The 15595-nt window shown below is 42.4% G+C and overlaps 1 protein-coding gene across 2 annotated transcripts in view; it reads left to right on the forward strand.

Moving 5' to 3' along the window:
- The window catches only part of MINDY3 (MINDY lysine 48 deubiquitinase 3), a 394770-nt gene extending 382310 nt beyond the window's left edge, over positions 1-12460 (forward strand). For both annotated transcript variants that reach the window (XM_033931199.1, XM_033931200.1), the window contains 3 exons: positions 738-825; positions 3363-3434; positions 10921-12460. In XM_033931199.1, coding sequence (XP_033787090.1) covers positions 738-825; positions 3363-3434; positions 10921-11067 — 307 coding nt within the window. In that variant the 3' untranslated portion in view covers positions 11068-12460. The remainder of the gene's footprint in view (positions 1-737; positions 826-3362; positions 3435-10920) is intronic.
- Positions 12461-15595: the final 3135 nt, after the last annotated feature.

Consider the following 15595-nt stretch of genomic DNA (forward strand, 5'->3'; position numbering starts at 1 on the left):
ATTCAAGTAAGGTATTGTGGGATATAAAATTGATTATATTATTATTATAAAATATATCCACACAAGTTAGGAAGATACAAATATATGTGCATGTCAGTAGTTTTCTTAGGATAGCTTTCAAATGAAAGTATCTGTATACTATTCACTCTGTGGAGTTTGTAGTATTTGCATATGGTTCACTAATATGGGCAGTTTAAAATCAAAGTGTCCTTTTACTAAAGCTTAGTGCATGCTAAAAGGTTTAAAATATGACACACAGCATTTAGCACATGTTAGGCTTTAGTAAAAGGGTCTCTTAATGTCACGTTTCAGTTTTCCTTGCAGCTTGCGTTGGATATATTTCTGCATTGCTGAGATTTTAAGAACTAGAGCATGCTTTTGTTGTGGATTAATATGTTTGAAGAACTTGCTACTCATGTAAAGTGCATCTGTTGTGCCTCACCCTCAGATTTGTAGACTCTAATCTTCCTTTGAAAAGATTTTACCTAATAAGGAGCAGTCTACCAGCTGACATCAGTACTTTTGTCTGAAATAGTAACGGATTACTCTGTTTTAAAATAATTAGATTTTGGCACATGACATTCCATTCCTATGTATTTGTCATTACGTTTTAAAATAGAGCAGCCTAAATATTCTTGGCAGCCCTAAGTATTATGGTACCACATAGTTTAAACATGCAAACCTAAAATGTTAAATACTTATACATTTCTTTTATGTCCTGTGTTTTTGCATTTTAGTGTAAATCTCATGAAAATCAAATTAGACCCAGAAGGACTAGGAATCATATTACTAAATCCCTTTCTCCAAGAATTTTTTCCCGAACAGGTATTATCTTTTTTTTCTTATATCTTTTCTCTGTGGTTATTTACTACTAGTATATTGAAGTCTCCTGGATGAAGAACATTTTAGTATTTATCAAAATTGTACTAAAGGGTCTTATACAAATTGTCTCTATCATTTTTGGCAAATGACAAAAGAGGATATCTCCTCTTAAGCATGTTCCATATAGCTCAAAGCCCTTATAACTTCAACATTTTGGTTCTTGGTAATCAAAATATTCCATTTATTTCTTCAGTAATACACTAAAATACTTGCTTAGATCTCTGTTTTACAGATACTATGTTATTAAACTAGATTTCTTGATGTTATTTTGTATTGAAGCTCCAAGAGCTGGTTTCAAACCATCTCAATCTACTTAACACTTTAGAGCAATATGATGGAAAACTGTGATATGGTACAAATGGCTCTCATTGCTACCAGCTAAACTCCTTGTTGTTTTGAGATGCATGCCAGGTCTGATTTTCTGATATTCATCCCAGTGGTACCTGGTACTTTTTGTTCTGCAGATTGGGATAGGTGTTCTGAAAACCAAGGTTCATTATTAACAATATTATAATCATATGTAATTTGGCTGGCACAATAGACACGCCTTGGGAACCGACTAGAATTTTCACCAAAGTAAGTCATTTTACTAGCAGTGCTATAGGGACAATCAGAGGTTTTCTTGAAATAGAAAAGTATGATTTTAGGAAATGGCAAAAACAGATTAAAGTCATTTACGGGTGCTGTACGGGTCATTTGATTTGATTTATTAACTTGATATACCACTTAATAGAATACTGTTTTAAAGTGGCTTTCAACAAAATAGCAATTATATACAAAACAATTTACAAAACATAACAAATATTACAGTTTTAAAAAACCATCATAATTAAGAACTTCCAAAGGTATTCATGAAAAACCAACAGTTGTTAATACTACTGATATCTATCGGTAAGGAGTTCCACAAAAAAGATCCTGCATAGCAAAAAGTGTGTTTTCTTGCTGAAGTCAATCTAACTAAATTTAATGGAGGGAACTGAAGAAGAGAATGTTGAGATGAGAGTAATGAGCACTGAGACACTTGTAATTATCATGTCTGATAGATATTTAGGAGAATTCATGGGAAAAGCCTTGTACTTACGTCATAGCCATTTTGAAAGTAATTTTTGCTGAAACAGATTGCCAGTACAGTTCTGCTAGGCTTGAAGAAATATGGTCAATTTTTTTTTTCTTTCCAGATATCAAACAAGCCACTTTATTTTGAACCAAGTGTATTCTTTTCCAAACTAACCTGAGTATCCACTCTGCTGGATAATCAGGGCCTTAAAAGGGTTTTTAACTGCTATATCATCTGTAATTGATAATAACATGACCTGACTACATTTCTAATTTGTAAACTGAATTTTAATCGATCACCAGAATACAATCCCAAAGTAACAATATCAACAAATGGAAACAACTTACCCTGAAACATTGGTTTCATTGTTAAGTAGATTCGATTTATGTGGCTCAGTGTCAGCCATTATTGAAGTTTCTAGAAGACCATCCACTCAATACTGTTACCGTTTCAAGTGGACTCGCCTCACAGTCTGGTGTGATCATTACTCCCTAGATCCGGTCACATACCCACTACCATAGGTGCTTGAGTACCTCCTGTACCTTTCCAACTCTGGTCTTAAAACTACTTCAATCAGAGTTCACCTTGGTACTATCGCTGCTTCCCATTCAGCAATAGACAAAAAGCTATTGTCTGTCCTTCCCAGGGGTAGGCAATCATGGTCTTCGAGATCCACAACCCAGTCGGGATTTCAAGATCCCCACAATGAATATGCATGAGATTGATTTGCATACAGTAGACTATTATAACCGGAACTCAAGCAACCGGAACACTCAAGCAGTCAGCAAAAAAAAAAAAAAAAAATCAAAGATATACTGTAATACTTTAAATAAAAATGAAAATAAAATCAACTTCTGGTGGAAATGTAAGTGTAAATTTGGAACTCCACACTCAAGTATGCCTACGCTTTCCCTACCACATATCTGGTAGTTTGGAACAGTCTTTGGTGTGGCATAGTATGGGATATAGTATTAGGCCTATTTTTAATGGTAACTCTCAAGCAACCAGAAACTATTTTTATCCGGCATCTGCACATTCGTCAGGATCGCTGGAGAGCGATCAGTGCGGTCGGTGGACATAATTACGATCACCCTCATTTGTATGAGGCGCTTTGTGAATCAGCCCTCCGGCCACGGATCCGATCCGATCCGTGGCCTTAGTGAATCTAGCCCTAGGTTCCTAAACTAAGGTAAAATGTTATGAAGGTGAGAGTCTATGGGCAAAACTCTGGTGACTACGAGGGATGATTTTATTTTGTTGTTGCTTAAAAATTTCTTACCTTCCCCAACAATAAAAAAAGATCTTAAAGCTAACAACTACAATTAGGACAGGTATTTAAGTTTGGAGAGTGTAAAAGAGAAAAAGGCCCATGAGAAAGATGCTGATGTAAGAATCATTATTTCTACCTGTCTTTGACATTCAGGACTCCCGAGTTCAAGAGTCGTTTACGGTATATCATTACAATGGATTGAAGCAGTCAAATTACAGTGAAAAGGTATGATCAATACAGTAAATAAAATGTTTGGATACTTGTGCTCCTGATTGAAAACATTCATCTAATTGTGCATTGTTTCTGGTAATAACTTTGCTGAAATCTTGATATGAGGAAGAACAATTTGCTGTACCATGAATATATACAGCAAATTGATTATAAAGAAGCCCATTCTCAAGCATAGTATCGCTTTATATATGCACTAGTCTTATAGCCCGTTACATTAACGGGTACTAGAATATATGTGTGTGTGTGTCTTTATTTTTTTTTTTCTCTCTCCTTAGCCGCTTTCTGTATTTCTGTATGTCTTTTTTTTTTTTTCCTTGGCTGTCCACTACCACCCCTTGCCTGCTCCCCCTGTCCATTCTCCCTTCCTTTTACCTCCCCTGTTTCCTCCACCACCCCATCACTGCTCATCTTATCCAGCAGAAGCCCTTCTCCCTTTGTTTTACCTCCCCCTGTCCATCATCACCTCCTTCCTGCTCCCCCTGTCCAGCAGTAGGCCTGTCTTCATTTTTCTGCCCCCCCTCCCTGTTCATCAGCACCTCTTCCCCTGTCCATCAACCCCTTTTCTGCCCCTCCATTTCCGTGTGTTGCAGCATTTCCCTCCCACCCCACTTCCCTGTGCAGTATTTCCTCCCCCCATACCTTCCTCCTGAACTCCATGCCCTACTTATGTTAAAATGCTGTCCGGGTTTGGCTGCCGCGGCCAGCAGCCGCCACGGCCGACATCTGACTCGGGCCCCAACGGTCGACATCCGCCTCGGGGGGGGGGGGGGGAGGAAGAGAGAGAGCGGAGAGAGTACTGTAGGGGCATGCGCACTCCTACCTGTGGGTCCCTACATTGCGGCGACGGCAAAGTTACTGTAAGGGAGACGCCAAGAGCAATAATGGAGCACTGGTGCGCAAGGGAACGACGGCGGTGGGGACGGCCAACTTACAGGAAGGGAGGGAACGCAGGCGGGGATCGTGAGAGTAGCCACCGCTGCGTCTTTCAACAGGGAGCAGGCCAGACCGTAAGCCACGCATGCGCACTTCCTATGGGTCGCTACAGCTCACGGAAAACCGACGCACGCGGCCTAGCTTTTTATTATATTAGATAGCTTTCTTTAATTTTGCAACAGGACTGATAGTCTTGACTAGCAGGTAAAACCTTCATTAGCCGAAAGGGTTGTAGAGAGGTCCACTGTTTTGTTTTCATGCCACACTTCCCATTACTCTAGGATGAGCTCCATCCCCTCAGTCTTACTCTGTATAAGCAAGGAGTAGAGAGCCTATCTGTTCTGCTCAAGTTTAATTTTATTATTTTCAGGTTTTTTTATTATCTGGTTACCCCAGGATTAAAGTCAGAGTAAGAAATACAGACTCAGTGAGAAGATACAGACTCAGTGGGCTTGACTGCAGATGAAGCAGTTCCCATGGTGGTTTTATCCAGGATCAGGGCCGACAGAGCTCCTCCCCCTCCCCCCTTGACATTGCATGGCTCCGGCAGGAGTCTGAGGGTCCAGTTCCATAATGGGGACTGGACAGCAGTCCAAAGAAACAAGCCATCTGTTGGACTCCAGACTTGTCTGAGGCAGAAATCTTCTCTCACTTCTGATCAGAGTTTTCCCTATGCAGCTCCAGCACAGACACATGGCACAGTGAGGAAGGCTGTTGCAGCCTATGGGGGAGAATCGTGAGGTCCTTAAAAGACATTAACAGTTTGAGGTTAGGGATCAGGCCCCCCACCTCCCCAAACCCCTTCCCTGCAGTTTGAGGGAGTTGTTTCTCCACGGGCCATTTTTAGTGCCAGAATTACTATCGTGGTGGCCATCTGGATTTCCTGATTTTGTTTTAAAAGCCTCCAACTACCTCAATACCCCTTATTTTTACAGAAAACAGCATAGATGACTCCTCAGGTAGAGATCCCTTGGATTCATGCCAGATTTGCGGTGGATGCCTATCTGGAGGGGGTCATTGTACCGCGTGCTGCATGGCGTGTGAGAGAGGGAGAGGAGCTTTAGGCTTTGTTTCCCTTTATGCTTCTGGTGGTTTAGGTGCTCAGTTGGAACATTTTCTGGGCCAGAAATTCCTGCAGGAGCCAGAGAAAGGAGTTGGCATCCCCAGTGAAGCACAGTCGCGTGCCGATGGAAAAACACCAGAAGCCAGTGCTAGAGACCCTACCAGTACTCTCTGGGCAGTGGTTCGCTCCTGATGTATGAAGCCTTTTTAAGTTTCAAAAGTCGACCTAACCCTTAAGGAACCTCAGCTGAAGTGGCGCCAGGTTTTTCAGCAAAAGACACGGTCCGCCCCTAGAAACCATGTAGATCTCATGGGGACCCAAGAGCTGGTGGACTGAGGATGAGGTTGTTCAAATTCTCTGGCCTTCAAAGTTTAATTGTGGAGGCGCTCCAGGAATTATAGTTGGAGCCCATGATGCAGTGCTCCTCATGAGCAGCACTAAGGAACAGAATGCCTGTTTTCCTTCTGATCCAGAGATCACTAGGAAGTTCCAGAGGATAGGAGTAGCTAAGTCCATAGCTAAGTTCTACCCAATGGATACTGTGTTCCAGTAGCAGTTTGCCACACCTAAAATGGATTCACAGGTTAAGGAACAAACTTCACTTCCTAGTGAAAGGGGAGTAGTCCTCAAAGGCACACAGGACTGCAGAATAGACTGTCTTCAAACAACAATTTGAGACTGCTGTCCTGGGACTGAAAGTGACAGCAGTGGCATTTTATATTGTGGATCCAGACAGTAACACTAACCCCCCTCTTGAAGGGGGTTGAATGTTGTAGATGCTCTTTTAAGCCTTTTCAGGGTCCTGAGCAAAGTCTCTGCTTAAGGCATTTCTGCCCGCAGAATATTTTGGATTAGGCAGTAGGCAGGAGATTCAGCCTCAAAGGTGACCCTGAGCAAACTCCCCTTTCAAGGCAAGTTGCTCTTTGGCAAGGACCTGGTCAATCTCATGGCTAGTGTGATTAATCATAAGCTGAAATCCTTACCAGATAGCAGATCCTGGAATGCAAGGTGGTCCGGTAGAGGAAATATTTGTGGCTCCTGGCGGTTTTGCCAGTCTTTGTGAGCATCTTCCAGTAAGAGGACATTCCAAGGCCTAAGACAAAGATTCAGGAGCACCAGTCAATCCCAAGCATCTGGATCCCATTCCTCTGTGGCTTCCAAGAAACATAAATGATATCAGACAGCAGCCATTCCCCCGAGAGGGGGGGGGGGGCAGGCTGGCAGAGTACTGGCAGGCTTGGACACAGATCTCTTCAGATGGGTGGGTGCTGGAGGTCATTCAGAAAGGGGTACAAGCTAGAATTCTACCAGGGCCTTCTGGACCTATTTCTTACTCCTGCAGCAGGGAAACCGGAAAAGGCATACCAGGTGCGGGCAATGGTTCAGAGGCTCATTGCTCTTGGAGCAATAGAGCCCATACCACAAGGATAATGGGGTTTGGGCAGATGCTCAATATACTTTATCATGCCCAAAAGAGACTCAGAAGACTGGAGACCAATTCTGGATCTAAAGTCAGTCAATGCATCCCTCAAGATTCCCTGCTTCCACATGGAAATGGTTCGGTAGGTCTATCGGTTGCTCTAAGGTATACTTGCACATTCCCATCTTTTTGGCTCACAGAAAGTTCTTGAGGTTTCATGTTCTGGACAAGCATTTCTGATTCTGTGCTCTTCCCTTTGACCTAGAAACAACTCTACGAATCTTTACCAAGGTGATGGTTGTGCTAGCAGCACACCTTCGCAAGGCGGAAATTCAAGGTCATCCTTACCTGGATGATTGGCTCATAAAGGTTCCCTTGAAGGAGCGACAGCGGTGGATCAAGTCATCCAGCTCTTACGGACTTTGGACTGGGTAATCAACTTCAGGAAGAGTCACTTGATCCTGACTCAGTCCCTGGAATATCTAGGAATCCATTTTGAGATGGCACAGAATAGGAATTTCCTCGCGGAAGCATGCAAAACAAAACTGCTTGCCCCTAGACAAGAGCACACTTGTGCCCTCTTCAGGAGTCACTCTTTTCAAGGTGGTCTCCACAATTGGATGCCCTGGACCTCCCACTGCTATGGTCAGGCAAGGCATAGAGCAGCTTGGACTGGTGAATGGAGCTATAGTCCTTGACGAGGGGAATGCCGCTACACATCTCCCAGTGAGCAGTTCTAATAATGGATGCCAGTCTGTTCAGCTGGGGAGATCATTGCGAGGGACATCCGCTGCAAGGGCAGTGGTCCCCATCTTAGAGGGGGTGGTCAATCAACCACTTGGAGCTGAGAGCAATATGGTTACCTCTGCGAGCCCTGGGCAGCACTCTGAAAGGAAAGGCAGTCTTCTCAGACAATGCAGTCACAGTAGCCTATGTAAACAGGCAAAGAGGCACCGGAGTGCACTGCTGAGCTTGGAAGCTCCCCTGCTTTTTCAGTGGGTGGAAGCCTTTCTCTTGGCTATATCAGCGGCTCATGTAGCTATGGTGGAGAATATGCGGATGGACTTCCTAAGTCAGCAGACCTTAGATCCTGTGAAGTGGTCTCTCGGAGGATTTTTGACTGCATAGTCAGGCCCTGGGGGCACCTGATATTCGACCTCATGGCCTCAGCCGCCAATAAAAAGGCAGCTCATTTCTTCAGCTGACATCTGTGTCCATTTAAAAAAAAAAAAAGATTTACTTCCCCTAATAGCTGAGTGGCAGGAGGCTGCTTCGGGGCTTCTTCTGCCTCTCAACTGCTTGGGCTTCCCCTGCCAGCTCTGCACATGTGTGAGACTCACTCTCTCAGCGATTCATCGGTGGGATCGGACAATGATTACAACCAACCTGTGCTCAAATCATTTGCATGCAAACTTGTTTGAGCATCGATCACTTTTTTGGAATTGGCCAAAAATTGGATCGCAGCAAGCCCGTAAGTGCCAGGCTGGACACTTTGATCCAAGCCTCTCCTGCTTTATGTGTTTACCCTGTGGCCAATGATAGGCAGAATGCTTTGAAGCATCAGAATGTACCCAAGTTGAGTGAACCTGGTAGCTCTAGATTGGCCAACCATTCTAGGCAGACATAGTACGTCTGCAGAAGGACGAGGCTCTCAGGCTTCCTTGTCATCTGAATCTTCTCTCACAGGGTCCCATCACCCTTGAAGATTCAAAGCGCTTTGGTCTTACTGCATGGCTCTTGAGTGTGAAGCCTTAGGCCTTAAATGCTATTCAACTGAGGATGTTGCCAAGCTCCTGAGGTCTAAGAAGCAGTCTACATTAGCAGCCGGTGCGAAAGACTGGAAGTGTTTCCAGAATTGGTGTGAACGAAATTGCTTGGACCCAGTGACCGCACTGATGTCAGTGGTGCAGGACTTCCTGCAAGAAGGTCTGAAGAAAGGCCTGATGGTTAGCTCTCTTAAGGTACAGATAGCTGAACTTTCCAGCTCACATTGATGTCCCATCCGAATGTTTTCAGATTTTTGAAGGAAGCTTTGTGTCTTCATCCTCCAGTGTGCCAGCCCTTTCCATCTTGGGATCTTCTGGTTCTGTGGGCCATTAGAAGTAGCGTCCCTGATCTGACAGTCAAAACAGTTTTCTAAGTAGCTGTAACATCAGCGAGAAGAGTGTCAGAGCTGCAGGAACTGTCCTGCAGGGAAACATTTCTTTGAATTTTAGAGGCTAGTGTCTTGATTCAAACGGTTCCTACCAAAGGTTGTGTCTGGTTTTCACGTAAACCAAGAAGTGCGTCACCCAGCCTTCACATCTACAGGAGTGAAGGCAGATGGGGTGTTGAAATTTCTGTATGTACAAAGAATTTTGTTTTGTTACCTGGAGGAAAATCAATGAGTTCTGCCTATCTGATCATCTCTTCATCCTTACGAATGCAGCACGTTGGGGAAGACCAGCATCTAAAGTGACTATATCCCGATGCATTAGGATGGCCATATCTTCCGCCTATATTGAAAGTGGAAAACATCTCCAGTGTCGCTGAAGGCACACTCCACTCGCAACATTGCATCATCCTGGGTGGAGTCTAGAGCGATTTCACCTGCAGAGATTTTCAAGGCAGCCACTTGGTCTAACCTCCACATGTTTACTAAGTTTCACAAGGTGGATGTCACAGCCAGACTGGACACCGTCTTTGGGTCCTCAATGCTGGCAGCTGGCTCATCTGTTCCACCCTAGGAACCTGAGCCTGCTCTAATATATCTCAGTGGTCAAGACTACCAGTCCTGTTGCACAAGAAGGAAAGTTTAGGGCCTAGATGCACTAAACAGGGTCGGTAAGACCGCATAGGTCCATTGCAGTCCAATTTTTGGCCAATTCCAAAAGAGCGACAGATGCTCAAAGTTTGCATACAAATGATTTGAGCAGAGTTTAGTTATAATCACTATCTGATCCTGCCGATGAATCGCTGTGAGAGTGACTCATACATGCACAGAGCCAGCACGGGAAACCCCGAAGCAGCCTCCTCCCACTCAGCTGTTAGGGCAGGAAACTTTTTGTTTTATATGGACACAGATGTTGTGCGTGTTAGACACACACAATACAGTACTCTCCCGCAAATTTTGAAAAACCTCAAATGCAGTTTTTCACCCGTCAAAAGGCAGGGGAGGCAGGAGAGGGCAGCTGGAGCGCCGGTGGGTGAAGAAAACCACTCACAGTCTGCTCCAACCACCTCTTCCTGTAGTAAAGTCGGGCTACAGTAATCAGCCCGACTTTACTACAGAAAGAGGTGGTTGGAGCAGACCTCACATGAGCTAGTCCGCGATTCGAGAACCACAAATTCGCAGGGGAACACTATCTGTCCCCATTTTTTTTATTTTTTTGTTTTAAACCATCACGCGACCCCCCCCCACCCCCAACCACAGCTATTACTGAATGTCAGATAACATGATGCATTTAACTACACCATTTGAGTTGCCATTAACTGTGCCACATTGTTTGCCATGTTAATAGTTAATGTGTAATACTTTGTTTTAACTGTAAGACAGTGCTCATTTCCCACCCCAATTATGTATGTTATTGCAGAAACTACTATGTTCTAGCTGCTGAGGCACTGGATTAACTTCTAATGTGTGTGCATACTCATGTCAAAAACTAACAAAGTTAAGTAAATAGGGTCCTTAATATATGTTTAAAAAAACACACAACCCAGAATTGAAAGCATTAAGCTTAATCCCCCACCATCTTTTTTTTAATTTTAATTTTATTTTATTTTTTTAACAAAGCAGCAGTAGCGGCTGTCGTGTGGCAAACGTTCCCATGCCCATTAAATCCCTATGGGCTTTGGAGCGATTATCGCAGCAGCAGTTGTTACCATGGCTTTGTAGAAGGAGCCCTTTGATAGCTATGGTAATTCATAAGACAACAGTTTTTATGTAATTGTAGTTGGATTTAAATATACAGTATATATACATATATACGAGTGTGTGTATATATTTATATACACACACACATACATTTAGAGTTTTTGAAAAATGGAACAAATCTAAATGAAACCTTATGGCTTTATTTTGGTAGGTCATGTATGTTGAAGGAACAGCAGTTATGGGCTTTGAAGATCCTATGCTACAGACAGACGACACACCAATCAAAAGTTGTCTGCAGACCAAATGGCCATATATAGAGCTACTATGGATCACTGATCGACCACCTTCATTAAATTGAGTTAGTGAGAATCCGTTATCAAAATACTGGAATGAGGGGTAAAGAATTTATAGCTCACTAGAATACACATGGTTTTGGCTCCTGAGGATTAATAGATGAAGTTATAAACTGTCCTTATTAAATTGTAAATAAAAGTTATAAGCAGTTTGTGGATTTTTTGTTTTATGTGTGTGTTTTAGCAGTGATCTTTTTCTTTGGTTTTTGAAGTATATAATTTGAAAGCTCTCTAACTTTTAAAATTATTTCTCTGAAGCACAGTCTAACCTAGTTCAACATCTTATTCATTAACATAAAATTTCATAATGCAGCCATCACATATTAACTTAAATTATTTTATTTTTATAAAGTGTTTAGCTTCCCTCTGGTTTTATGACATACTTTATCACTAGAAAAATCAAATTTCCCATCCACTAAACGCCTACAAACTGTAAACCACAAAGACTAGCATGCTAAGCCAAGAAACATAAAAATGTAACTGATAATACAAAGATGATAATTATTATTGAAGAGTACCCTCAAAAACATTTATCACCCAAATGTTAACTGCACTGTACCAAGGGTTTAACATGGGTAAAAATCATTTTTATCATTCCTTGGATCTCCAGTGCATTACTAAATATCTAATGCAATATGGAAAGCTTTGTAAATAGTGCTCTGTAATCAAAAATTCATAATAAGTAATCCTAAGTAATTAAAGTCAAGTAATTTTTCAACTGTATTTGAGTGGCTTTCATGATTTTAATTATTCAGATCATTTTCATCATCACCAGTACAAAGTAAACCTTTTGTACAGTGGTGTGAACATTTGGGTGATAAATGTATGTGAGGGTCCTCTCATCATTATTATTATTATTGTCATTAACACAATTACATTTATGAGTTTTTTGGCTTAGAACACTAGACTTATTTAAATGAACATTAACCTTATCTATAATTCTATCTAGATTTATAAATTAAACAAGTAAAAACCTCAATTTTTTTTAACCTAAAATGTAGTTCCAGAGGAACAGCTTGCACAAATAGAGTGAAAAGTTGCCAGAGGAGTAACATTAGAACAGGATAAAAATTATATGTTACTTTCCTGTGTCAGTGTGGCTTAAATTTTTGACAATTTAGAAGCAGAACTAGGGGAAAATAAATGGTACTAGCCTGCTATGACATATTAAAGACATGAATGAAATAAAACAAGTTCTACAGAAGAAAAATACCATTGTATGATTTTTGAAACTGTTAAGTTTTATAGAATTGCCAAATAATTTTTCCTCAAGCAGCAGGGTAAGCCAGCCTCACTGTATGTTTATAACTGTTAGGAACATGAGAAACATCTGTTGCTACAGAAGTATGTTCTATTATTTATTATGAAATAGTTGTTAGCCTTAAATAAACAGGCTTTATTCTGAACTGTGATCTATAGCATATTTTCAGTGTTTGCAAAAATTCTAATTTTTTCTTGTTTTTCGCATTTCAACTACAGACCATCTAAATATCTAGAAAAAGAAACTGGATCCACCATTGTTTATTTGCCTCAACTCTTCTTCCTCTAACTGAGCTTGAAAGCTCCAACTGTACTTACTGAATCAAGATAACAATGGACAAGTGGACTAAGCCAATGAATTTTGCAGATGTTTGCACATGATTGAATGGGCTGTCCCCATTGGCCACATGGACAGCTGGACCAGCTACGTCAGATGTGAAAAATGGGTTAGCCCACTTGTCCATAACACTATCCATATATGGCTGAGTTTCAAAGTTGAGGCATCTTGCCCTTCAATTGTAACTGTCTACAATGTGAAGGTGTAAGGTTTTCTGTTTTTATTTTAAGGAAAGTTGGGTCCCAGATAGACCTCATTTTTTTCTCTCTAAGCCTGACATTGCAGCAGTATTCTATTTGTGGGAAGAGAAGGTAAAATGTGTGGGTAGAACTACTGTATTATACAATACTTGAGACTTGTGATGGGGATGCTGCATACAAAGTGTTTTTATTTACCAATGTAGCTAAGCCACCTGGTTGAAAAATGTTCTCAATTGTATACATAAAAATCAAGCTGAAAAAATACTTGCCAGGCTTTTACAACTTAACAAACATACAAGCCCATAGTCTGTGTCAAAAACTACTGATAGTAATTTGTATCCAGTAATAGAAGTGATAAACTGAGATTTTAAAACCTTATCTTGAAGAATTTGCTATAATAATACCCTTAGCGCACATGCACACTTCAATCCCCGTGTTCCCGTGCCTCCGGGGTGCCGTGTCCCCGCATGCATAGTAGAAGCCTACGCATGTTTCCCCAGCAACGTTCCTGCCCTGAGGAAAGATGGCTGTGGAAACAAAGCCTCAGCAGCCAGCTGGCCTCTCCCCCTCCAGCTTAATTTTCGCCGCCATACGGACCTGTTGCCTCGCTGGGGGGCCCAACCTCGGTAAACAAGGGCCCCTACTGCCAAGACAGCTGCGGAATATAGAGAGCATAGTGTCAGATCTTTACTACTTCTCACCTTCCTTCTCTGTCGCTGATGCCTGACCCCACTCTGTCACTACCACGGAGCTGTGCGGCCGCGGGACATTTGCTAGGCCAGCCCACTTCGATAATGCAAGGCGGTCCATCCTAGCAAAAGCCTCGAGGCTGCCTGGCCTAGCGGATGCTGGACAGGGAGCAGATAAGGGGTACTACTGGAGAGGGGGGAGGTAAAAGGAAGGGAGAAGGGCTACTGCTGCACAGGGGGAGCAGGGAAAGGGTGCTACTGGACAGGGGGGAGCAGGGAACGGGTACTGCTGGACAGGGGGGAGCAGGGAAGGAGTGCTGCTAAACAGGGGGCAGTTAAAAAGAAAGGTGAAGGTCTACTGCTGTATAGGGGGAGCAGGGAAGGAGTGCTGCTGGACAAGGGGGACGTAAAGGGAAGACGGGGAGAGAGACAGAAAGAAAAAAAATACAGACAAACGGGACAGAGAGAGAGAGAGAGACAAATAAAGACAAACAGGGGGCCAAGGAGTGAGACAGAAAGAAAGAAAGAAAGGGAGCAGGGAGAGCTATGAAAGACAGACATAAAGAAATGCCTAAGTCTATACACATATTCTAGCATTCAGCTGTTGAAAAACTACTACTCAAGATGCCTTAAAGTAAGAGTTTGTTCTCCAACTTAAGGTATACATTAAGGACTAAATTCAGTAAATGATACCCAAATTTGGGTGCTGAGAAATATAAGTACTAAATGCTATTCTATAAGTGGCATTCTGAGTTGGGTGCCATTATAGAATGGAACTTAGCACCAGGATCTGTAACTAGTTTTGTGGGTATGAGAATTTACACCAATAAACCTGGTATAAATCCTTGTACCTAAATTAACCAATCAGAAAGCAGCGCAGGGCCAGGCAGGAGCGCAGAAAGCTCACACCTGAACTCCGTTGCTCCTGTCCAGGAAATAGGAGGCAGCTAGCCAGGGAAGAATCACACTAGACTACCAGGATGTTTTTTAACAAGGTACGACGGCGGTGGGTGTTTGCGGGGGGAGGAATGTTTTTAAAAGGTGTGGCGGCAGGTGTTTGCGGGGGGATGTTTTAAAAAGGTGCGGCGGCAGGCATGTGGGGAGGATGTTTTAAAAAGGGGCTTGTGGCGGGGGGATTTTTAAAATGGTATGGGGGTTAAAAGAATTGTACCTCCTGCAGGGGGAGGGGGTGTTTTAGAAAGGTACATGGGAGGGGGATGATAAAAATACTGAGACAGCTTTCTAGGGAGGGAGAGAGGGATTTAAAAAGGTACCGGGGGGGGGTCTTGGCTGGCTTGCTGTCATTAGACTGCCTACCATTAGACATGCCCACCACTAGACGCGCCCTGCACCCTGTCCTGGCCCACCACTAGACCACCAGAGAGGGATAGGGTACAGGGCACACCATTTGGTTCAGAATTTATTTTCTTGGTTTTTCTTCCTCTACTGGTGGGTGCGTGTTATGGTCATGTGCGTCTTATGGAGTGAAAAATACGGTAAGTAAAAGAGGAAAAGAAGGCTGCTTAGGTTCTCAAACGTAGTAGCTGAAAAGGTAAGGTAAAAGAGGTTAGCTTTCATAAACTACAAAAGCGCAGAAAGAGGAAAACAGGAAAACTTGAGAGGCTGGTTGAGTAGTCAGGAAAGCAAAGATACAAATGGATGAAAAAATAGCCAACATGGTAAAACAGGGGACAAGACATTTTTTTAGGTATATTAGTGATAGGAAGAAATGCAAAAGTGGCATTGTGAGAAAAGGTGAAGGAGAGAAATATGTAGAAGCTGTTAAAGATAATGCTAAATTGCTTAAATATAAGGCTAAATTGCTTTAAAGATAAGGCTAAATTGCTTTAAAGATAAGGCTAAATTGCTTAAATATTTCTGTTCTGTGTTCACAGCTGAAGCACTGGAAGGAAGACCATAGAAGGCAAACGCAAATAGTGATAAAGGTGTGGTAGACCCTAATTGATTTTCAGAGGATTGTAAGACACGAATAATTGAGAGGATTTCCTGAGATAAGTAGCTTTGAGGTAAAAAAGCAGTGCTCTTC

The sequence above is a fragment of the Geotrypetes seraphini genome, chromosome 2, assembly GCF_902459505.1.
Source record: "Geotrypetes seraphini chromosome 2, aGeoSer1.1, whole genome shotgun sequence".
Classification (NCBI taxonomy): Eukaryota; Metazoa; Chordata; class Amphibia; order Gymnophiona; family Dermophiidae; genus Geotrypetes; species Geotrypetes seraphini.